General features: G+C 32.0%; 2 protein-coding genes across 2 annotated transcripts in view; one reads left to right on the top strand and one right to left on the bottom strand.

Moving 5' to 3' along the window:
* Positions 1-418: 418 nt before the first annotated feature.
* Positions 419-9,010, bottom strand: LOC141333662 (uncharacterized). Its single transcript, XM_073838743.1, has 5 exons — positions 7,623-9,010; positions 2,514-2,705; positions 2,256-2,412; positions 1,991-2,176; positions 419-1,207 (listed from the first exon to the last, which is right to left on the bottom strand). Exons 1-5 carry the CDS (start codon positions 7,780-7,782, stop codon positions 982-984), a joined length of 921 nt encoding a protein of 306 aa, XP_073694844.1. The 5' UTR covers positions 7,783-9,010; the 3' UTR covers positions 419-981.
* Positions 9,011-13,001: 3,991 nt separating this feature from the next.
* ptprz1b (protein tyrosine phosphatase receptor type Z1b) overlaps positions 13,002-26,271 on the top strand; it is a 40,436-nt gene continuing 27,166 nt past the window's right edge. The window contains exons 1-11 of the mRNA XM_073838479.1: positions 13,002-13,551; positions 20,081-20,209; positions 22,090-22,226; positions 22,321-22,496; positions 22,580-22,634; positions 22,723-22,753; positions 23,955-24,029; positions 24,116-24,303; positions 25,749-25,868; positions 25,951-26,052; positions 26,178-26,267. Coding sequence (XP_073694580.1) covers positions 13,432-13,551; positions 20,081-20,209; positions 22,090-22,226; positions 22,321-22,496; positions 22,580-22,634; positions 22,723-22,753; positions 23,955-24,029; positions 24,116-24,303; positions 25,749-25,868; positions 25,951-26,052; positions 26,178-26,267 — 1,223 coding nt within the window. The 5' untranslated portion in view covers positions 13,002-13,431. The remainder of the gene's footprint in view (positions 13,552-20,080; positions 20,210-22,089; positions 22,227-22,320; positions 22,497-22,579; positions 22,635-22,722; positions 22,754-23,954; positions 24,030-24,115; positions 24,304-25,748; positions 25,869-25,950; positions 26,053-26,177; positions 26,268-26,271) is intronic.

The following is a 26,271-nucleotide window of genomic DNA, read 5'->3' as shown; positions in this document are numbered from 1 at the left end:
CAGTTGTCCTCAGAGTAAAAAGATGGATCTCAAAATCATACAGTCATTGTTGGAAAGGGTTTAATGCTGACAAACCAAAGAATTGTTGGTACCTGAAGAACAGCAGGCAGTTTAACAGTTCAGGACAAACAAGGGACTCATGAACAACTATCACTAAACAAAAAAACACAGCTGTGGATCATTCAGGTAACAACACAGTATTAAGAATCAAGTGTAAGTAAACTTTTGAACAGGGTCATTTTGATAAATTTGAGTATTATTTTCTCTTGTGGACTATATGTAAACATCTTTTATGTAAAATATCTTATTCAGGTCAGTACTAACTGACTCTTATTTTGGTAAAATAATTAACATTTTGCAGATTCTGTAAACTTTTGACTTCAACTGTATATTTATAAAAAATACAAGACATGTACAATGATTTTAATATTTTTATTTGTTATAAACAAAATCAAGTTTTAAGTATCATAGGTTTATGAGATCCCAATTTACATCCGTAATCCAGACACCAGTGTAATTCTCCTACACTTCCATAATACAAAAACATAGAAATATTAAACCGATGCTCTAATGTGACCTTACACGGTTGCATTTTTCATTTTATTAGAAGTGCAAGTAGCCAGAACCTTTCCCACGAAAATGAAAAGTACTAACTGACAAAAATAAACCCTGGAGCGGATCACAGTACCAGCATGGAGTCCTCACCTCTCCTAATATAACTTTCCTCTTTGAGAAACTACACAACGGGCCTCCTTAGGGTCATTTAGAAATCTCCTCACATATGCAACACACTAAATGTAACTACATTTGGACGCACACCTGGTCCAACATCTAGATCTAGCAGTGTGTGGTCATCTAGGTGGCTCTAGCATGAGTCCATCATTTCTCTTGGTTTTCTGAACCTCCGGAGAAATTTGCACGTAGAGGCCGTAATCCGTAGCCATGGCGACAGTTGTAAAAGTTCTGAATAAAAGTGTGTTTCTATGGCCACAGACGCTGTGGAGCGGCATTAGGGTACGGCGGCAGAGAAGGCTGTTCGCTGGGGCTTTCTGTGGGCGGAGGGGTGGAGAGGCGGAGGTAGATGGGCGCGCTGGGTGCAGTCGGCACTGTGGGTGTGGGAACCCTCTGCAGGACCACATGCGGGTACATCTGACTTTCCGTACGGTAAAGACCAGGAAGAGGAGCTTTCAGGAGGTTTTCCTGACTTCTGTAAAACAAACACACCATTTTTTAAAGAAATGCATGCTTTAAAGGGTGCATTAAATTGATCAAAAGTGACAGTAAAGACATTTATAATGTTACAAAAGATTTAAATTTTAGGTAAACACTGTTCTTTTGAACAATCAGCACAGAATTAACACTAATGTTTACTATCAAAATACCAGCTTTAAGTTTGTCTGTACGTTTGGGATAGGTAAGACTGACTCTTATGCTCATCAAGGCTGCATTTATTTGTTTAAAAAATATGGAAAAAAAACAGTAATATTGCAAAATGTTATTAAAATATAAAATAATTTTTTTTCTTTTAATATACTTTAAAATATAATTTATTCCTGTGATGCAAAGCTGAATTTTCATCAGCTGTTACTCCAGTCTTAAGTGTCACATGATCCTTTAGAAATCATTCTAGTATGCTGATTTATTATCAATGTTGAAAACAGTAGTGCTGCTTAATTTTTTTTTATAGAACCTGTGATACTTAGGTTAAAAAGAACAGCATTTATTTAAAATAGAAAGGCTTTCTAACAATATACACTACTGTTCAAGTTTGCAGTCAGTCACAATTTTTATTATGTATTTTTTTTAAAGAAATTAATACTTTTATTCACCAAGGATGTGTTAAATTATTAAAAGTAATAGCATAGATTTACATTGTTAGAAAAAAAAAATATTTTGAAGAAATGCTGTTCTTTTTAACTTGTTATTCATCAAAGAATCCTGAAAAAAAGAATTTGTTTTCCAACAAATTTAAAAATGAGCAGTTTCTCACCTCTGATACCCACGGTTATCGTAACCAGCCAGTCCGCCCATATAGACCGGGCTCTCAGGGGTCAGATGGGGGTCAAGGTGCTGGGAAAGGTTGTAAATCTTAGGTGGAGGAAAAGCTTCCCAGTCTCCTTCATCTCTCTCCAGCCAGCACTCGCTCCTCCAGGACGATTTGCTCTTGTCTCTCGTCCTGCAAAGTCAGAGAAATCATTAGCATCCTCTTTGCCTATTTTAATCTCCCTTGTGTCTTCATCCCCAGATGTGCATACCTGCCCCGTCCGTCTGTCCGTTCTGCCCTCTCTTTGCTAATGCGCTCCTGCAGGCAGCAGATGATGAAGGACACGGACATGGCGAGGATGACGATGCTGCTCACTACCGATGCCAGCACGGCCACTCTCAGCCCGCGGTCCTCCGGTCTGGGAATGGCTACCGTATTTACACAATAGTCCACATTGAAAATCTTGGATTTAATTAGCAGGAGTGCATTTTTATCTCTTAAAACAGAAATGATGGCAGTGAAAACAGACCCTCACAGTCGGGCGGGTAGTTGCTCCACTGAGCGGTGTCGCTACGCAGGACACAGGTGATCTTCTCACTGCCCACCAGCTGGTATCCTTCGAGGCACCAGAACGCCAACACCGTGCCCACGGACATCCCAGTGCCCTTCTCTACATAGAAAGAACCTCGCCGAGGGGGAAGCAGCGACGGGCAGCTCAGGCCTGCAAACACAGATGGTTAGAAACCAATTTTAAATGTGCTAAGACTGCAATACTGCAATTAAACACAGAATAGAGTAGAATAGAATTCAACTCACTGCTATCACCTTTTAGAATAGAATAGAATAGAAATCAAATAGCTGCTATTACTTTTTAGAATAGAATGCAACTTGTTGCTATCACTTTTAATAGAACGAAATTAAACAATAGAATAGAATAAAATAGAACAGAATAGAATTGAATGCAACTTGTTGCTATCATCTTTTCAGAATTGGACTAAATCAAACACAATAGAGTAGAATAGAATGCGTCTTGTTGCTATGTCTTTTTCACGAATGGACTAAAGTACAGTAAATAGAATATAATAGAATGTAGCCAACTTGTCATCACTTTTTCATAGAATGAAATTTGTTGCTAGCACTTTTTTATTATTGGTCTAAATAGAATAGAATAGAATGCATATTGTTGATTTTACTTTAAATAATGGATTAAAGTAAAAAGAATAGATTAGAATAGAACAGAATTCGACTTGTTGCTATCACTTTTTCATGATTTGGCTAAATCAAACGCAAGAATAGAATAGAATGCAACTTGTTATTATCACTTTTTCAAAGAATGAAATTTGTTGCTATCCCTTTTTCACAATTGGACTAAAGTAAATAGAATGGAATAGAATAGAATGCAATTTGTATTTTTTCATAGAATAAAACTTTTTTGTGATTGGACTAAATAAAAAAAATAGAACAGAATAGAATGCAACTTGTTGATAACACTTTTTCAGAATTGGACTAAATCAACACTAGAATAGAATAGAATGCAACTGGTTGTTTTCACTTTTTCATAGAATAAATTTTGTTGCTGTCACTTTTCCACAATTGGACTAAATAGAATAGAATAGAATAGAATAGAATAGAATGCAAATTGTTACTATTATGTTTTCATAGAATGAAACTTTTTCGTGATTGGACTAAATTAAGCAATAGAATAGAACAGAATATAATAGAATAAAGCTTGTTGCTATCACTTTTTCAGAATTTGACAAAATAGAATAAAAAAGAATTCATTTTGTTGCTATGTCTTTTTATGAATGAACTAAATTGAATTAAGTGAATAGAATAGAATACAATTTATCACTTTCACATGGAATGAAATTTATTGCTATCACATTTCCATGTTGACTAAAGTAAATAGAATAGAATAGAATGCATCCTGTTGCTTTTTCATTAATGGACTAACAGAACAGAACGGTAAACAATAGTATAGAATAGAATAGAATGCAACTTGTTACTATTACTTTTTCAGAATTCTGACTAAATCAAACAAAGTAGAATAGAATAAAATAGAATAGAATTTTTGCTATGTCTTTTTCTTGAATGTACTAGAGTAAATAGAATAGAATAAAAGGCAACTTGTTATTATCACTTTTTCATAGAATGAAATGTGATGCTATCATTTTTTCATGATTGGACTAAAAGTAATAGAATAGAATAAAATAGAATACAATGCATCTTGTTGCTATGACTTTTTCATGCATGAGCTAAAGTAAATAGAATAGAATAGAATGCATTGTGTTGCTATGTCTTTTCCATGAATGGACTAAAGCGAATAGAATAGAATAGAATAGAATGCAACTTGTTCATGATTATCACTTTTTCATGATTGTACTAAAGTTATTAGAATAGAATAGAACAATAGAATAGAATAGAATGCATCTTGTTGCTATGTCTTCTTCAGTAATGAACTAAAGTAAATAGAACAGAATGGAACTTGTTATCACTTTTTCATAGAATGAAATTTGCTGCTATTACTTTTTCATGATTGGACTAAGGTTAATTGAATAGAATTGAATAGAATGTATTTTGTTCCTATGTCTTTTTCATGAATGGACTAAAGTAAATAGAATAGAATGCAATTTGTTATCACTTTTTCATAGAATGAAATTTGCTGCTATCACTTTTTTCATGATTGGACTAAAGTTAATAGAATAGAATGGAATGCATCTTGTTGCTATCACTTTTCATAAATGGACTAAAGTAAATAGAATAGAATAGAATAAGTATAAATAGTAAATGTCAATAATCATAACATTATCAGTTATGTTTTCCATCAAAATAACAGCTGTCAAGTGTATGTGTGCAGGAAAGTTTTTTCTGGAACTTAGTTAACAGTACTTAGTTATCCTCAAGGGTTAAGATGAAAGCATTTTCCATCAGTACCCACAGAGTGTTTTCTCCCTTGCTCTATCCCATAATCCACCTCTCCTCCAGTCTCTCTCTATTCCCACAGAGGAATCAGCGTCTTCTGTGTTCTACAGAGTTTTCATCACTGCACTGTCCATCTCCACTGTCAATATACAGTCAAACGGAGCTCATATTGACTGTGCTGAAGTCAGTGTGATTAAGCTGGCAGGGTCACTGGATGGTGTTTATTGTTCACACCAGTCCCAGTCCTGCGCTGCTCTCATTAAGCCCGGCTTAACTGGCATGGCAATGCTGCTAGCATTAAGCAATCCGACTCCATGGCAAAATAAATAAATAACTCAACTGTCAGTTTCTTTTTCTCCCCTCCGTCCCGTCTCACATACTCCCCAAGGGTTGCAGCAGAGAGCTTCTCTTAGAATAGAACACGGTTAAATAAAGCATAGGGCCGTGCATTAAAAATTGATTACCCACAAGTCCTTGCAGCTGAGGAGGCCGGGATAATGCCGCCTGACCACACACTTCTATAGCTGCATAGCCATAAAACCACAGCCGTTCTCCAGAGGGACAGTTTGAGTCGATCACTTTGTCAATGCATGATCATGTAACGTCAGCAAGGAACAGTGTGGTGTAACTTTGCATCTTTAACGTGTAATTGTACCTCGCCTGCTGACCTCTTGAGCTATTCCTGTGTCCTCTGGCTTTCTCTCTTTAACACTGTCAGTTAAGTAATCCCTTTAAAGAAGTGACGTATTTGTGTTGTAGGTAATTGAGTGATTTGGAGTGAATGGAACAACTTTACAGGGGTCCACATTATGTATTTTTATATATGTTACTCTGGACCACAAAACCAGCTCTGGTTTATTTGTAGCAATAGGCAAATTTTTCTTTTATGGCAAAAATCATTAGGATATTAAGTATAGATCATGTTCCATGAAGATATTTTGTAAATTTCCCACCGGAAATATATCTAAACTTAATTTGTGATTAGTAAAATGCATTGGTAAGAACTTCGTTTTAACAACTTTAAAGGCGATTTTCTTAATATTTAGATTTTTTTTGCACCTTCAGCACCATAAATCAATTTCTTTTTTATATTTTCTTTTTATATTTTTTGTTTAGTTTTTTTTTTTTTTTTTTTAACATTTATTTCAGTTTTAGTTTAAATTATTTTAGTACATAAAAAATGTTAACATTAGCTGAAAGAAAATTTGGATTTTTCATATTTTGTTTTAGTTAAGTTAAAATGTATTTTATTTCAAGTGCCAAAGAGTTTTTTTAATGTTTAATAAAAAAAAAATGGATTATGGATTATTTGCATTATTATTATAGCAGTTAATTTCTCTACAAAATTCATGTTTTTAATTATTTTTTTTATTGTTCTTTATTCTACAATAATTCCCATTACTATAATGCAGTAAAAAGGACAATTTATTATAAAATCTTTTTTAAAATCAAGATCAATTAAAGACATAATAATTTCTATAATGGTTTATAAATAATTTACAGTACATACAATGTTCATTATATATTATTTGTAATATATAATCTTTTTTTTTATGTGAGAATGAGATTTTTATTGCATTGCATTGCAATTTATTGGTGAGAAAATGGCATGAAAATAATGCCTCAATGTCTATTTCATTTTTTTAAAGCAAAATTTTAAGCAAAATTTAAAATAAAAAAATGTCATTAATGTAATGCAATTACAAAGCAAGACTATTTTATAAAAACATTACATTTAAGGCATAACAAGAAATACTACCTCGTGCAAAAAATTACTAATTAAATAATATATTATTATTATTACTTTACAGTAATGACACGTTTTTTCATTAGTTTGTATTATTGTATTATTAATTGTATTATTATTTAATTGCATTTATTATTTTTTAAAGAATTTTGAAGTTAAACGTGCTAAATTGTCACAGAAAAAAATGCCACAGTGCAAAAAACTTAATGTCCTTCAACAACCTTTTTCTTTAAACCAAATATGACTCTTTTTCTTCATGCAAAATATAACTTCTTATTCCCTTCTTTTGATTTTAGGATGAATTCTGACTCTGGCACGTTCTTATCCAGAACAGATCCACTTCAGACTCAGGTTTGCGGTGCACTGAAAGCTGAAAGCAGGGCAAACTCTATCATGGCCACGGTGGCGATAAAACCCCCTCCAAAGCTGGCAACCCTGTAACGGAACTGACAAACGGCCAACTATCCCACTGCCCGCCATTGCCACGTGGCAAAAAGCATCCTTTGTTTCACCTGTGCAACAATCCTCAAGGTAACTGACACCTGTAGATAATCTCTTTTCCTTCACAGATACATTATATACTGCAATCAAACTCATACATTCACTTGATAATGTCAGAGATCCACAAATCTGCCATGCATATTGACTTAGGGTCAGGAAATGTCAATAAACTATTTGCAAAGTGCGCATGGCTGGCATATTTTATATCTTCTCCAATCATAATAAAATGTGAGTTATATGCAGACTGAGCTGTTATGAAAGCTCTGTTTGTATGTAAACCCTTAAGAAGATTTTGCATTTTAAAGCCAACACGTGAAATTTCACAACAAGTGCGTGTTTTTTTATATATTTGTGTGTAAAAGACTGTAAAAAGTACTTCTTGAGAAGATCTAATCATTTTTGCACAGCACTATATGATCCAATGCAGTTATTATATCATTATGACTGACGTATTGTTGTTGTACACACCTGTGTAGTTGTTTGTAGGGGCCTCAGTGCTGTTCACCAGCATCTCGGTGGCAGGTGAAGTGACCGAAGACCCTTCATGAGGCGTAAAAGTCCGAGCCGAGCTCCACGTCGCAGACCACAGCAGGAAGCCCCAGGTGAGGCGGCTCTCCTTCAAAGCCATCGAAGTCTTTGGGTTAAAAATCACACGGAAAGTGTGAATGTCAGTCGCTCATGTCCGCTGGTCCTTGGCGACTCCAGAGACTCTCCTGCGCTTTGGCAGGCTTGAGAGAGAAAGAGAGAGAGGGATAGAGAGAAGGAGGGAGGGAGTTACGCTGACTCTCATGCAGCGCTGCTGTGTGTTTGTCCTCCGTAAGCCGCTTGTCAGTGCGCCCGCTGCTGCAGCTCCACTGCTGATTATGAGCCGCTTGCGTAATGCAACACACGGCAGAGCTGCAGCGCTTTATGTGCGAGTACATCCTCATGTACATGTGCTCTGCTCTGCTTCCTCTCTCTCTCCCTCTGTCTCTCTTTCGCTCCCACGTGATTACAAGATTGGGGCTTTAAAGTGGCGGCGTATTTATGAGTAGTCATATTTTTCTGATACATACACTACCAGTCAAAAGTTTTTGAACAGTAAGATTTTTAATGTTTTTTAAGTCTCTTCTGCTCACCAAGCCTGCATTTATTTGGTCCAAAGTACATAAAAAACTGTAAAATTGTGAAATATTTTTTTACTGTTCACAATAACTGTTTTCTATTTGAATATATTTTAAAATGTAATTTATTCCTGTGATCAAGTTGAAATTGATCAAAAGTGATGATAAAGACATTTACAATGTTACAAAAGATTTCTATTTCAGATAAATGCTGTTCTTATGAGTTTTCTATTCATCAAAGAAACCTGTAAAAATTCTACTCGGCTGTTTTCAACAAATAATAAAAATAAATGTTTTTGAGCAGCAAATCGCAATTTACAATGATTTCTGAAGGGTGATAATTATACTGGAGTAATGATAATAAAAATTCAGCTTTGAATCACAGTAATAAATTACATTTTAAAATATATTCAAAATGAAAACAGTTTTTTTAAATAGTAAAAATATTTCACAATTTTGCTGTTTTGCTATACTTTGGATCAAATAAATGCAGGCTTGGTGAGCAGAAGAGACATTTAAAAAAACAAAAAAATCTTACTGTTCAAAAACTTTTGACTGGTAGTGTATATAAGGGTAATATATATAAAAATTCTGTTAAAGCTCTTAAGTTTGGGGTCAGTACGATTTTTTTAAATATTTCTAAAACACGTCTCTTATGCTCATTAAGGCAGCATTTATTTGATTAAAAATACAGTAAAAACGGTAATGAATGTGGAATATTTTTACAATTTAAAATAACGGTTTTCTATTTGAATATATTGGAAAATTTAATTTATTTATGTGATCAAAGCAGAATTTTCAGCATCATTACTACAGTCTCAGAATTAATTCAAATATGCTGATTTGCTGCTCAAGAAACATTTTTGATCACTATATCAATATTAAAAACAGTTGTGCTTTTTGATATATATTTTAAATTTGTATATTTATATTTTTTGAATATTTGATAATAAATTCTACAATAAATTATATAATACATACTAATATATAAAAATTAATTAGAATACATTTTATATATATATATATATATATATATATATATATATATATATATATATACATATATATGATTACTTTTTTTATATATTTTAAAGTCAGTGTCAATACTATTTTTTTGTGACAACATACTCCATAATGTGCCAGCATGACCCCAAAAAAGTGACAATTCACTTCCATCTCCTCTTATAATTTGAGTCAAAATATTATCTAATGTCTGCTTTATTATATTATGACATTATAATTTATATATTATAGTTGCATTTGTATGCTTATTAACATTCATATACACTCTTAAAAATAGAGGTGCTTTAAAAGGTTCTTCACAAGGATTCGATAGAATTTAGTCAATCTTTTTCTTACCTTTTTATAGCCTGAAGAACCTTCTTTCGCTACAAAGAATCTTTTGTGAAACAAAAAGGTTCTTCAGATGTTAAAGGTTGTTTATGGAACCATTTAGACAAAAAAAAAATCTTCTATGGCACCTTTATTTTTAAGAGTGTTTGCCTTAATCTCTCTATTTCTAACTTTCTTTTGTCTGTTCAAAGATATTCAACATGCAAAGCCTTTGGGCTTTTGATTGATTGAGTGCCACTTTATAGCATCCATTCACCTACTTATTGATCATGTTATACTAAAGATCATAAGCAGTATTATTGCAGCACATGTCACTCAGTCACTGACAGCAGCTAATAATATCCCGTTGAGAGCTGACAGTGACGTCTCTGTGCAGTGATGCTGGTGACAGACTCCTCTTTCTCTAGCCGTGACCCCGCTGAGAGGAAAACAATCAAGAGTCTCATTTCATCCGAGCAAATAGTCCTAATATCCCACACTCTTTCTGAGTTTCCCCTCTCAGCGTCGGACTCCTTCGGCATGAATACCGGATTGTTCCGTTGATTAATCAAACACCTCGGCCCGTCTTTTAAGTCTCTGTAATGCTTTGAGATCCTCGGCCACATCGTGCCATATACTGTAAACCTGATCCTAATGGCTCCTCTCACCCCATCAAACTCTTTTAACGCTGTCCAAGAGGAGGACAGCACTTAATCTTCAGCATTGTATCATGGAGAACATGGTGTTTTCACAGCCTTACGCAGGAGCTGTGACTGCTTGCTTGAAGATTTAAGCGTTACTGACATTCATCTCCTGCTTAAACCCTCAAGAGCTTTACAGGTAACTTAGGCAACATTGATTAGGTTATGCAACCCCGTATACTGACTGTGCGGAGAGCAGAGCGTTGATTTAAATGTAGACGTATGCCGAACATGTAACGTGATTACGCTCCAGAATAAAAGTCAGTCAAACAAAAGCACACAAACAGCTCTGCCCCCCATTGTGACCGAACAAAGCTTTTCTTTAGTACAGCATTTTCTCAGATTAACAGAAATTACAAAGACTTAGAGCACATTACACAACAGAAAAGCAGCAAATAGAGATTTTTATTTCTTGTTGGTTTTCTTGTAACAGCACTTCATGGTACAGTCTGTATACTTGAAAAATACTAATTCAATTACAGTAATTGCTATGTTTTCCACTAGGTGGCGTGTTATGCACATTATGGTCCTATACATTTTTTTGGACTGATTAATAATAGACTGATTTTTTAATTGAGTTTAACTTCAAATAATTTTATTATAATTTATGCTTTTTTTGTACAAAAGTAATAATGATACAGACTAGAAAATGGCAAAACACTGGTAATATAAAATAATAAAATATGGTTAATATAACAAAGGTAAGAAAATGTTATAAATTATAGTTTAATGTTTTTTTAAATAATAAAATAAATAATAATATAATAATAAACGTTATGCATAATTTATAATATTAATTATAATTGTATAATTGTATTATATATAATTTGTGTGTATGTGTATATATGTATATATATATATATATATAAAAATTAATTAAGTCAAATGTATATTTTATATTACAATTTATAAATTGATTAAGATACAGTAAAAATTCAGTAATAATGTATACTGATTAAATATAAATAACTATCATAAATAATATAATATAAAATATTTTAAATATAAAGTATTATATTAATTATAAATCTTTTTTATGTGGTGTAATTAGTGCTAAAGTACATAATAATAATAATAATAATAATACATAATAATAAAAAATACAGTAAACTACAGTTATAATGAATACTAATTAAATATAAATAATATAATATCAATTGTTTTTAATTAAAATAGTTATATTACTTAGAATTAAATCTTTTTATATTGTGTAATTAATGTTAAAGTATATATAAATAATTCTTGTTTTATTATAAAATTATAAATTGTATATTAAATAAATAAATAAATAATAGATGAGAAGTTTAATAATTTAAATTATTATAATAAAATAAAATAAAATGTATAATTTATATTCAAATTTATCAAAAATACAGTAATAATGTATACTAATTAAATATAAATAACAATTATACAAATACAATAAAAATACATTGTTTTAAATTAAAATTATTATATTAATTATAATTAAATATTTTTATATGGTGTAATTAATGTTAAAGTATATATAAAATATTTTTTTTATTACAATTTATAAATTGGTTGAAAATACAGTAATAATGTATACTAATTAAATATAAATAATTACAAATTATTTAATATAAATTATTTTAAATTCAAATTATGATTTTAATTATAATACAATATTTTATATGGTGTAATTAATGTTAAAGTATATATATAATAAAATGAATATTTTTATTACAATTTATAAATTGATCAAAAATACAGTAATAATGTATACTAATGAAATATAAATGATTATTTTAAATTATTTAATATAAATTATTTTTAATTCAAATTCTGATTTTAATTATAATAAAATATTGTATATGGTGTAATTAATGTTAAAGTATAAACATATAATATAATAAATTATTGTTTTATTATAGCATTATAAATTGTATAATAATTAAATCTATTATATTCATTAATAAATTATAAATAAATAATATGAATGTATTAGAGCTAAAATTGGAATCACATTACTGGACATATAGTCATTAAGATAATATATATATAGATAATATATATATATATATATATATATATATATATATATATATATATATATATATATATACTTAGTATATGTGAAAAATTAGAATTTAATTGTAATATTTTAAGTTATAAAAATATTATAAATAAATAATATAATTTCATTACACTGGCCACACCTTACTGAATTTACTGAATTTCATTAATGCTTGTTTTTTTCTTTGCCAATTAATTTATTTTCTTTCTTCATTCATTTATTTTTATGGAAAGACATCAGGTCAGGATGCACATCATGAAGACTTGCTTAACATTTTTTTTATAGTTTTGTTGATTGTACTATTATTCTAAAATGTGGAAAGCGTACTGTATATACAGTTTACGGTCGCCTGCTTACAAGTGTGCGCTACATTCTGTGTACTGATCGTGACATATTTAATGCGATGTTTTGTGCAGGTGCTTCTGCTATTTATTTCCTGACAGTCTCAACAGCGTGTTCTCTGATCCCTGTTGCGTTTATTCTGAGAAACCGGCGCTGCTGCATGTAAACGGTTCAATTTGGCTCAAGCGCATCGCAACCCCGCGACCCCACATCCATTCATAAACTCCACTCACTCACCTCTGATTGGTCCAGCCATGAACTGGGAGGAGATACGGTTAGTTTAAAGTAAAATTAGCTTTACCGCTTACTCATTCCATCTTCATCCATAGAAACGCTTTCATAACGCACAAGGAAAAATAAGATCATTAAGAGGGCAGTTCATGCATGCCTATGCGCAACGTAAAAAATAAGAAAGCATGTCGAATCAGAGCTAGACGCATTTACAGGTGGAGACACAAGAGCCATCGGTGTCCTTTTCATCGACACGTCCTGCAAAGCGGTATAAGAGGGTCTGCAATCACTCCTGGATGGACTAGGAGGTCAACAGGCGCATCCAAACAGGAACCAAAGAGAAAAGTTTGCACGCAAACTCTTCTAAGAAGACGCGCAACGCACGAAAACGCACAAAAAGGGAAACTAATTTGCGCGGACACCTACGCCAGAACTCCAATTATAGTTCATAAAAGGCTGAAAGGGGAGTAAAGAAAACTTCTTAAAGATACTTCTTGGACTTCTGAGAGCTGATTTGAGCAAAGCGTTCTCCCATGAGGCTGGAAGGTGCCAGAATGGACTTAATCAAAAAAATATGGACCGCTCGGAAACTCATTCTCGTGGTCATGATTCCTTTATCCTTGCTGCCTTTGCCTCTCATCCATCCGTGCAGTGTAAGTAGATCCTCGGTCGTCATTTTTACAATCACACGCGTTCGTGAGCGGCGCGCACGGTGCGCGTTCTACGCGCGCTTTTACGCGCGTGTTGCTTTTGCACTAAATTGTGCGTCTAAATACATTTTAACTTGTTTTAATTTGATTTTGGTTTGTTTAGTCCGTATGGAATCTTTATATGTGTGCAAACATAAATAAAATCCTGTTTTAGAACCAAACAGACAGTTTAAATTATATATTTAATTTAATATTTCGTTTAATTATATATTAAATATATTATATGTCTCGCATATAGCAATTATGATAGGTTAGTTATTAATTGATTATGGTCTCCTGGGGGTTACGGTGAAGTCGAGGGGCCGCCGCGACCTCTCACCTGATTGGTCGCTTTCCAAGTGCGCTATTAGAGCGCGTTGCGCGTCGGTGCCGCAATGGTTCAAGTGTGCTGTTCAGACGGGAATTGTTTGTTTGAAACACCGGCAGGTTTCACAGATGTTGTTTGTTTGTGAAGCAATTGGGATCTTAGATTCAGTCCAACATCAGCAACGCCGGGAGAGAGGCTTGCGCTTCCTTGACACTACCTTGAATCCCATAAAAAATTGTTTGCAAATAGTTTTAGTGATCTTCATCCTTTTTTACTAGCATTTTCTAAATGAAAATCCTACTACACATTTTTAGCATCCTATCACTTTTTGTCATGCAGTATGATGAAATAACACTATAAAGCTAATCAGAGGTGCAGAAAATTATTCAAATTAGTGCTAATATTTACGCAAAATTCTTTAAAAACAAGAAAATAAAAATATATGTAGGCAGATTTCTTATTAAAATTGACCAGTAATCATATGTATAATTTAAATAAAACATTTTTTTTTCGTAATAGGTGCAGTTTATGACGTCATATTAATTATTGCGTGAATTAATTGTACTTAAAATGTATTTTTCACACTTTATGGCCATTTCAAATGAATTAGTGAAGGCAAACGTTGTATTTTTTACTTTTTTTTTCTTTAAATGAATGAATGAATGGTGACAGGATCTAAGAAATACACTTTGTCTTATACATAAATATAAAAAATTTAGAATTTTGAGTTAATTTCACAAATACAAAACATACCCTGTTAATCTTTATTTTGATTGAAAAAATAATTATTTATTTGTGTTAATGTTAGTTAATAAAAATACTATGGATTAGGTCTATTAAATAATATTCATAGATAAATGATAAATTATGTATGTATACTAATTAAATATAAATAACTATTATAAATAAAATGTATTATTTATTATTTCAATCTTTTTTTTGGTGTAAATGAAAATTGGTCCAAAGTAAATCCTACTACAAATTTTTAGCAAAATACCACTTTTTTCATGAATTATGATGAATTAACACTAAAAGGCAAATCAGATGTGCGGAAAGGTATTTAAATTAGTGCTAATTTCATATAGTATTTACTCTGAAGTCTTTAAAAACGGGAAAATAAAATATATGTAGGCAGATTTTATTACTGAAAATTGGCCAGTAATCGCATTTACAATACATTTTTGCATTTAGCAGATTTTTTTTCTGTAGTGTCCTGTGTTTTTCGTAATAGGTGCAGTTTATGACGTCATAATAATTATTGCATGGATTATTTGTACTTAAAATGAGCTAGTGAAGGCTGAAATGTTATTAAAATGGTAAATGAATGAATGAATGAAATGGAGACAGGGTCTAAAAAAAGCACTTTGACTTATGCGTAAATATGAAAATCTTAATGTTGAAGTTCCCAGTTTTTCACCCCCCCCCCCCCCAAAAAAAAAAAACAGTGTAGAAATGTTCACTCAGAAATTGCTAGTAAATTTTACAATTACAAACAAACAGCAATTAACACATTAAATTCTTAATAAATGTTTAATTTTGATTAGGTAGAATGACTGAAATAATCCACTAATATTTATTTACAACTTCTGAAAATGTAATATTATGCATTTTGGAGAGGCTTTTATCCAAAGCGATATACATTATAATGTAATCACATGATTCAAATTGATCTAAAGAGCTGTAAAGTCAATATAGGCAAACTGGGAAACAGCACACAGATCAGGAAATGTCATTATCTTCTGCCTTGACAGCTTTTTTTGCAATTCCAAAACATGTTAAAGATTAGATCACTTGCACAGGTTTGCTTATCTCCGTCTCTGATAGCACTTTTCATCAAGAGTCAGAAATAACAGTTCACTAATCCCATCTCACCCGCCGACTCAAAGCAATTATGTAATGAATGCAATGTGTGTGTGTGAGTCCTGCGTGTTGATGTCGAAACAGAACCGGGTCATTTTAAGTACGCTTGATGTGTAAACATCCAATGATCAATTAGAGGAAATCATCAGCTTCTTTTATTATCAAGATCTTCATCAGCTGGATCTGAAGGGACTGGTTTCATGAGCAATGATGAGATTAGAGCAGAACAAAAGCAATGTGCCAATGGAGGCTTAATCTGCGGTGTGCCACATAACTGACGTCCTTCAGCACAGTTGGGTGGTAATGAGAAAGCAGGAAGGTGCTGGACCGAGTTTATGAACACAGGAGCACGCTGAGGGATAATCAGCTTTGGCAGGAGCACTGAGGGACAGAAGAAAGGCCAAAAAAGGCCAAAAAACAAATGCTTGCTGGTCCAAGTCCCGTAAGGGACAAGCTATGAAGCATTGTGCCCTTGCTAAATCCACACTTACTTAATAATACTTTATTCATGTCACATGATTGATAAAATGGTAGCACTGTACAATAAAGGTCCCATTAGTGAGGCATTACCTTACATGCACTAACAAAAGTTGGTGTAGAATTAATTGTTAGTAAATTTCACAAACACATTAATTACTAAGCTGAAAACAAAATTCTTGTCAAATGTACTTTAGTAATCTTTGTTTTATTTACTATTTTGAAAATTTATTTTTACAGTATGCGTGAACTAACCAAAAGTTGGTGTAGAAACATTTTTTTACTTAGAAATTGCTAGTAAATTTTACAAATGAAATTTTACAAACTAAGAAAAGGCAAGTAACACATTGAATCAAACATGAAATTTGGAAGTAGAAAATCTGAAATAGTATTTTCTCACAAAACGTACTCTGATTATCTTTATTTTGTTTGGAAAACCATTTTTACATCATTTTTTATTTTTTACATTTTACAGTATTTATTAATCTCTTTTAATGTTAGTTAATAATAATACTATGGATTATGTCTATTAAATAATTTTAATAGATAAAACTTGAATTTATTAATTAGTATTACTTAGTAAATGTGACCCTGGACCACAAAACCAGTCATAAGAGTCATTTTTCTGAAACTGAAATGTATACATCATCTGAAAGCTGAATAAATAAACTATCTATTGATGTATGGTTTGTTAGAATATGAATATTTGACCGAGATACAATTATTTGAAAATCTGCAACCTTAGGGTGCAAAAAAATGTAAATACTGAGAAAATCGCCTTTAAAGTTGTCCAAATGAAGTTGTTAGCAATGCACATTACTAATCATGAATTAAGTTTTGATGTATTTATGGTAGAAAATTTATAAAATATCATGATCTTTACTTAATATTATAATGGTTTTTGACAAAATTGATCATTTAAACCCATACAGTGTATTTTTGGCTATTGCTACAAATATACCCATGCTACTTAAGACTGGTTTTGTGGTCCATGATCACAAATGTTGGAATTAGTGTAAACTATTATTAATAAATGTGTTTTTATTTTTAGTTTATGTTAACTAATATACTTAAATAATGTTAACAAATGGAACCTTATTGCAAAATGTTAGAATGCAATAATTTTTTTAAATTATTTTAAGATTATTGGAGCACATTTTTACAATAAAATACAATTTTAGCCTTTCTGCTTCAAAATCTTGATTCTTTTTCTTGTGAAAATTATTAGCAATTTCTGAGTGATTTTTCTTTTCAGCATATGATGAAATAACACGAAAAAAGCAAATCAGACGTGCAGAAAATTAAAACAAGTGCTTTTCTTACTAAAAATTCTCTGATGATTGAAAAACAAAAATATCAGTAGGCAGCTTTCTATCAGTAATCACAAACTGGCCACAGATCAGTGCCTTTCCACATCCTCCTCATTAGCCTGATGTATTTATAATGTCTGGAATGTGTGAGCGTGTATTAGCTTCGCTTTGCTCGGCCTGTTATAAAATCTGATTAATTATGAAATATGAGTCACCTGACAAACACTCTTTCTGTCAGCCTAAGCTCTGCATGCAGACTTTACACTGCTGAAGTGATTCACATGTGTTAAATCATATTTGTGTTTCACTGATTATTTGTTGTTTGCTGGACCCACGTGAAGTGTTGTGCGCCCGGGTCCAAATATTTGGCAGGGCAAACCGGATTTGGATTTTTGTCCTGATTTGCGGACTGACGCACATGCTTTCCTGCTTTTTGCTCGTAATTAAAGTTATAGTTTGATTTACTCCTTGGTTGGTACATGCAAATCTTCTCTTCTGTTTATATACTAATGATTTCCTCAAAACAGATCTTGCTATATTTCAGATATATTTCATAATACACTCAATTTAAAATGGCTTTGGTAATTGTTGGATATATATTTATACAACAGATCTTTCTTCTCGGATCTGATTGGCTGAGAGGAGTGTGATTTTCTAGTGATAACAGAACTCCAACCATTTCACCGTTTATATCACTTAGTTTGTGGTATTTCTCATAGTGAGTGTCATGGCAGATGCCCAAATCTGCTATAATTTAAAAAATAATACTGTTTTTGTCAGCAGTAAAAACCTTTATTTTGAAAGGAACTTAAACACTTTACTTTCAACAACACCTTGTAAGATGCAGCTCTGCCATCGGAAATCAACCTTAACAGATGAAAGGATAGTGTGATAAAGATATCGCTTTCCTCAGCAGACATTCACAAAATGTAGTTTTAAGAGTTTTTAGGTGAGAATGTACTTGTTTGGACTTCAAATATGCGGATTGTTAATAAAGATAACGTCAATTTGAAAATTTGCTTCGACGTTTTTGGCGACCGGCTGAGAGCAGCCTCACCTCGGTCCAGTGTTGTTTTCGTCAACGATGACGATGACGAAATCATTTCGTTGACGCCACTTTTTTTCATGACGATAACGAGACGATGACAAGATAAAAATGGCTCGTTGATGACTAAAACATGACGAGACGTGTGTGAGTTTTCGTTGACGAGACGAGAATAGACGAAAATGTTAGTGGGTGGTCCGTCAGACGTTTAAAATGCATGACATTTCCGCTTATTGTGCATGCCAATTAAAACTTAAAAAGTATCTGACGCTATGGCAAGCCGTTTTAGCATTAAATACTCTTTGCTATACTAGTATGGCAAGCCGTTTTAGCATTCCATCCTTGTTTGTCTTTTATGTTCTAAAACATTCCTTCTTTATTGTAATTATTGGTGAAAATAGTCGATCCGGAAGCTCACATTGTGTTGAACTATAGATCTGCTATTTTCAGAACTTATAAGTGACACTACCCAACTGCAAAATACTTACTGACCTACATTAATTTGTTAAAAGACTACTTTTTTCCCTTTTTTTTTAACTAAAACTAGACTAAAACCTTTTTGACTTTTCGTCGACTAAAACTAGACTAAAACCTTTTTGACTTTTCGTCGACTAAAATTGGACTAAAACTATCACATATAGAAGTGACTAAAATTTGACTAAAACTAAGAAGCATTTTAGTCCAAAAGACTAAGACTAAGACTAAATCTAAGATGGTTGTCAAAAACAACACTGCCTCGGTCAGTTCTTCTGGAATTTGCCGCTGGCTCTGATGTCTCTATAGTGGCTTAACATGAGATATAATTTGTTTTGAGTAAATCTAACAGGTAGTCTTTGGTCTTATTAATCTATTATTTGTTCCAGAGCAAATAGTTTTGCCTAAGGGTAAAATCTCATCATGTTATTAGAGCGCTACCTTTGTACTTTTGACTAAATTGCCTAGTAACTTTTATGATGGCTGTTGTACAAATATTACTGTTCAATAAATAATATTTTTTTAAAATAATAGTAGTATTTAATAATAGTATTTAGTATTGAGATATGATGTATGTTCGTGATGGTGTTGTTAGTTACATTGTTCCGCCATTAGATGGCGACAAGAGACTGTTTTTATGAGTGAGTCAGTGGTGTAACACATAAAAAGTTATTTTTACTTTCAACAACACCTTGTAAGACAAAATGTCATCAGAAAACAACCTTAACAGATGAAAGATAGTACGATAAAGATATCGCTCTCATCAGCGGACATTCAGACGAATGTTTTATTGTGAATATGAGATTGAGCTGAAGAATGAATGCTGTATCAGATGCAGGTAATCACACTGACTCACAGCCGTGCCGATATACAGCCATATCGCATGGCTACTCATGTACAATTGGTTAAAATTGGTTCAAATTAAATGAAAATAATATTTAATTTAAATGTAAATAATACGCTGTAATAGCAGCGCTAATCTCTGTTCTGTCTCTGTAGGAATCATCATGTGCGTATGTCCTGATCGTGACAGCGGTGTATTGGGTATCTGAAGCTGTGCCGCTGGGAGCCGCTGCCCTCGTCCCGGCCTTCTTGTACCCGCTGTTCGGGGTCCTCAAATCCAGTGAGGTGAGAGAACATCTCTCTGCTCTTTCACTGTGCAACAGTAAAGAAAATCACGCTCAGGCTGAAAAACTGTAGGTCAAATGTTTAACATACTTGAATAGCAAGACTTTGCATTGCTTCTAAAGCTGGTTTATATAATATATGACCTGTTTTCTGGGGTAAATGTCTGACCTGGTTATATTCATGAGCATTTGAGCCTCTCCCTCAGCGTATGAGGCTACTATAGGTAATGTTTTGAGAGTGTTTTTGTTCCATTATACCGTACGTGAGAGTTTTACCGTCCTAGAGTTGCTGATCGTTCATTCCAGCCTGTTATCGTGTCCACAATAAACTGCCAAGATATTATGTAAAAGAAAATGCTACCTCATGTGACTAAATCCCATTGACAAACTTGACAAAGCAACCTGTTATCTTAAATACTGTAATCATGTTTGGCAAATATTCCCCTTTTTATGCAATCTTTTTTTTTTGCTGACTACAGGGATTTTAGGTTGGAGATATATACCTTTTAAACATGATTTAATACTTTCAAGAAATATTTTTTGAGCAAAAAATCAGCTTATTAGAACGATTTCCGAAGCATCATGTGACACTGAAGACTGGAGTAATGATGCTGAAAATTCAGCTTTGCATAATTGCATTTTAAAATATATTCAAATAGAAAACAATATTTGAAATTGTAATTATATTTACTATTTTTACTGTATTTTAAATAATAATATTTGAAAACCAGTGTGATTCATGCCTGTGTTTTCTGCAGGGTTGAAATGATGTTACAGTTCTTTAGCTCAGTGATAGTAAAGGCTTTAACTGCTTATGGTGGGCAGAGGTCAGAAAATAAGTCAGAGGGGATTGCAATAAAAGCTCAGAGTTCCCATAAACAACGCTGAATTTTCTGTCATACTGACAATGTTGAGTAGAATTTTTTTCAGGTTTCTTTGATGAATAGAAAGTTCAGAAGAACAGCCTTTATCTCAAATAGAAATCTTTTGAAACATTATTACAAATTTAAAGCATCCTTGCTAAATAAAAGTATGAATTTCTATCATTTCTTTCCCCAAAAAATGATACTAACTCCAAGGTTTTCAATGGTATAGTGTAAATAATAAATGCTGATCTGGGATCATTCTATTCATAATAGAATCCTGAAAAAAATGTACTAAACTGTTTTAAATATTGATAATAATAATAAATAAAAAATGTTTCTTGAACAGAAAATCAACTGTTCTGACTGGAGTAATGATGCTGAAAATTTAGCTTTGATCAGAGGAATGAATTACATTTTAAAATATATTCAAATAGAGAACAGTTATTTAAAATAATAAAAATAATTTGTAATTTTACTCTTTTTGCTGTACCAGGCTTGGTTTAGCAGAAGCAGAAGAGACTTCTTTAAAAAAAACATTAAAAATTCAACTATTCAAAAATCTTTGACTGATAGTGTATAAACATGTTTGTAACTTTAGGTTATAAAAATGTTGTAGGAACATTGCTTTGAAATGTTTCTGATTTCCAGCTTCCCTCTTGGGTGTAGAATGTTCCTTAAAGGTTAGAAAAACATTTCTTACAACATTCTAGTCACTTTATTTTTACCAAAATATAGCATTGTTTAAACCTTTTTTTAATTCTAAGAACATTTTCCTGTCATGATTGGAATGTTCATTATCTTTAAGTTTTTTAAACATTCTAAAAATGTTAAAACTTCCGGATTTGATTAGAACGTTATTTAAAGGTCCAAAAAATAAAAAAATGACATCATAAATGGAATCTTAAGAAGATTCCATAAACATTAGGAACTTTTGTCCTAACCATTCAGAAATGTTCAGAAAGTTACGTGAATAAAATATGATAAAAATTGCTCAAATGTCTGTGTGTGTTTGCAGGTGGCCTCAGAGTATTTTAAGGACACCACGCTGTTGCTGATGGGGGTGATTTGTTTGGCCGCCTCCATTGAGAAGTGGAACCTGCATAAACGCATCGCCCTGCGGATGGTCATGATCGCCGGAGCCAAACCTGGCATGTATGTATTCAGCACGTTTAACACACATGTATAGCTATAAATGGACTTCTGTATAGACTTCTGTCTATAAACTGCCTTCTGTTCTGTGTTGTAGGCTGGTGTTGGGCTTCATGTGCTGCACGGTTTTTCTCTCCATGTGGCTGAGCAACACGTCCACCACAGCCATGGTGATGCCCATCGCTGAAGCCGTGCTGCAGCAGCTCATCTGCACCGGCATCGCAGACTCCCTCGAAGACTCTGTGACTGTAGATACACAGGACGAAGAGAGCGGTGAGTCAAATGATCAGTCTGAGAAGGTTTGCATGCATTAGCTGTATTTTTGATCTAATTTTTCTGTTCTTTGACTGATAAAGAGGAAAACCAAGAATCAAGCAAGAATCACCTTGAGCTGCTGGACCGCAAACACAAGTAAGACAGTGTGTCTGGATTTATTCAACTGTGTTAAACTACATCTGTTAAACAAGTGTATTTATTGTATTTTCTCTATGTTTTGCAGTGACAAACATGAAGTCTGCATGCTAAGTGAGGTAAGACAAAATTGTTTATTGACCTTGCAAAAATATGGCTGTTAGAAATTAGAAAGGAAACAAGAAATAAAAGGGTTTAAAAAAAATAAATAAAGATCTAATGCAACTTTATTAGTTAACCTCGCAAAGAATGTTTGGGTCATATTACACTGTAATATTAAAATATAAGAAAATAATAAAAAATAATTTGGACTTTTAGCTGACACTGTTATCCAATGCAACTTTGTTGGTGAATATTGCAAAGAAATGTTTAAGTCATATTACACTCTAATATAATATATATATATATATATATATATATATATATATATATATATATATATATAATTTAAGAAATTATATTTTTCAAAATGGATATTTTTAGAATTAGAATTTTAGGATTTATTTATTTATTTCATTATATGATACTGAGTATTTTCCACCATTGTTTTTAGGTTTGATTTTAGGTGAAATATTACCTGTTACTTAATTTTTCTTTACATTTATTTCCCAGCTTGGAATCATAAATTCTAAAACAAACAAAGAAAAAAATATATTTATGTTTAGAATTTTAATTTATAATTATAAAAAAACATAAAAAACATTTTTATTATAAAAAATAAAATAAAAAATGTTAACTGAAGAAAAAACTAATGCAAATTAAAAAAATGAATAATAAAAAACTAATATATAAAATAAAAAAATACAAATATTTACAAAAACTACAATATTTTCTCAGTAATACTAAAATAACACTGCCTTGAGATTATTTAGTTAAATTATTTATAAATTATAAATATGATAAATATATATTTTAACGTAGCATGAAAAAAATGTTTCTTGAAGCACATTTATTTTTCATTCTTTTCAAGTTTTATTTATTTATTCTTTTATTAATGTTTTTGTACACAGAGAACACGTTTATTGTCATTAGATATAATGTATTTTACTTATTTGTCTAAAAAGAATAAATTCTAGCAGTATCAAGCCACCTAATTAAGTTGGAAATGTCACTCAAAATATATAACTTTTCAAGATTATTTATCTAAATAAGATTTTAGCATACATTGTCTAAAATCAAGTCAGATAATTCGTGATTAATTCCGAGGTAAATACTTTTATTTTTATTTTAGGAACATTCAAATTAAATTTAATTAAATCAAGTTTTTTTTAAATTTGCAAATTAAGACAATTTTTTTAAAATGTGTTTTTCATACTATAGGAGTTGAATGGTCTGAAATTAAAGCCTGGTTTCGGTCCAGAGTTTTCTAAAGAGTCAAACGGATATCTGCCCGAGGTGAGACCCTCAGCAAGCTCACAATAACTCAGCACAGTCTGCTTCTTTGATTTCTAAAACCATGTATCCCAATTGTTCCCAAACAGGCTCCCATCAGCATCCCTGCTCCACCAAAGAAGCCCAAAATCCGCCGGGACTCGCTGTACCCCACCAAGAGAGACCACATGATCTGCAAGTGCCTGTCTCTGAGCATCACATACGCGGCCACCATCGGCGGCCTCATCACCATCACCGGCACCTCCACCAACCTCATCTTTGCCGAGCAATTCAACAAGTACGTTCAAAGGCGCATTGAGAAAACGCCGGGATTTGTTTAAGCACCTGATTCAATCCGCTCAATCTCATTTCCTGATGCTAAGCGCGGAAAAATAACCCTTTCCTTTGTGCAACATTTCTTGGGCAAAGGTGACTCTATAGTGTAACCTGGTTTTGCTGATGTACAGAAATAAATTACAGTGAAAAGCAGGCATTTAGTGGGTCAGTGGGTTTTTTTTATTGACGCTCGTTTCATTCTTTAAACAGTAACTATCACAGCTGTTATAGTCTGTGCTCACTATCACTAACATTTTCCAGAAATAATCAATGGAAAGCGCTAATTGGCTTAAAATGGGTCAGCTAGAAACCTTGCGCCACATCGACCGGCTCTCGGTATCTTCTCAAGGCTTTTCTTGAACGCCTTGTAAACAGAACCTTGTCCTTTTCTTCCACATTGGAATCAAGTAAAGGAGACATTTGACCCCCGAACGCAAGCCGGAGAGCTTGAAAGAACGTGTTTTAATTATATTTAATGACTAGGTTAAGAAGAAAAGTATAAAATGTACCCATTTTACTTTCATAATGTGACATATTTCAGAGCAAAACATATTTTATCGGTAAATATTAACTAAAAAAAATATAGAATAGGACTTTTTCGTTTCTCGTTTTATCCCTTTGGGAGTAATTGTGAAAAATAGTCTTTATGTGAAGAAAAGTTTAAAAAAGTTAAAAAATACTGGGGATGTCAGATGAAAAGGAAAGTTGTTTCAGAGGAGGTGCAAGTTTATAATTTTTTATATATTTTTAATATTTAAATATATTTATATATTTTATTTATTTATTTTTATATAAATATTATTTAATATTGATCATTTTAAAGATTGTTTATTTTATTTATTTGTTTTTTAAACTTTTATTTATTTAAATATAAAGATTAGTATTTTTATGGAAATATTTTTAATATTTAAATATATGTTTATATATAATATATATAATTTTATTTAATATTATTTTTTATTAAAATATTTATTTATTTAATATTATTTATTTTAATATAAATGTTAGAATTTATGGTAAATATTTTAACATTCATTTTTTTATATTGATTAATTTTAACATAAATATAAATATTATTAGATATTAAGAATTTTAAAGATGTTTTTATCTTATTTATTTATTTTTAAACATTATTTTATATTTATTTATTGTAATATAAATATTAACATTATTTTATTTTAATATATAATTTTATTTAATTTTATTTTTAATTTAACATTAATTTATTTCATATTATTTATTTTAGTATAAATATTAGTTTTATTCAATATGAATAATTAAAAAAATTATTATTTTTCTTTTGGAATAATTTGCACAAAAAAAAAACATTCCCAATGAGACCTTTTTTTGCCGTGAAGTTATTATGTGTTTGCAAAACTAAGTTTGGCTATAAAATGTCTGTTTCAGTCGTTACCCAGAAGCAAAAGTAATCAACTTCGGCACGTGGTTCATCTTCAGTCTGCCGATCGCTCTGATCATGCTGATGCTCACCTGGATCTGGCTGCACTTTCTCTTTCTGGGATGCAAGTAAGAATAAAGAGAGATGTTATGATTTAGAAATTAATTAGTAAAAGGTTCTTGTTGAACTTGAGCTGTTCTCTCCTTACAGTTTCAGAGAGACTTGCTCTCTCAGCAAGAAACGCAAGACCAGGAGAGAGATCCTCTCTGAGAAGCGCATTCATGAGGAGTACCAGAAACTCGGCCCCATCAGGTACAAGAGTCTGGTTTTTAGCTGGTGTTCAGAGACTGATGGATGTTGTGGAAGGATTTTGGTTTTCAGTAAGACTTTATTTTGATGTTGTGACTAATATATGGATTTTTTCTCCTGGTTCACAGCTATCCTGAAGTCGTGACGGGCATCTTCTTCATTCTGATGACTGTACTTTGGTTCACCAGAGAGCCGGGATTTGTTACCGGATGGACGTCGCTG

The sequence above is a fragment of the Garra rufa genome, chromosome 4, assembly GCF_049309525.1.
Source record: "Garra rufa chromosome 4, GarRuf1.0, whole genome shotgun sequence".
Lineage (NCBI taxonomy): Eukaryota > Metazoa > Chordata > Actinopteri > Cypriniformes > Cyprinidae > Garra > Garra rufa.
Note: the sequence above shows the minus strand (reverse complement) of the source record. Positions and strands in the feature narration are given on the sequence as shown.

Excerpts from the sequence above, each read along its gene's own strand:
- LOC141333662 (XM_073838743.1), bottom strand. The coding sequence starts at position 7,782 with ATGGCTTTGAAGGAGAGCCGCCTCACCTGGGGCTTCCTGCTGTGGTCT. Across the intron at positions 2,706-7,622 it reads CCCTACAAACAACTACACAG|GCCTGAGCTGCCCGTCGCTG; the intron begins GTGTGTACAACA and ends CTGTGTTTGCAG. Across the intron at positions 1,208-1,990 it reads GATAACCGTGGGTATCAGAG|AAGTCAGGAAAACCTCCTGA; the intron begins GTGAGAAACTGC and ends TTTGTTTTACAG.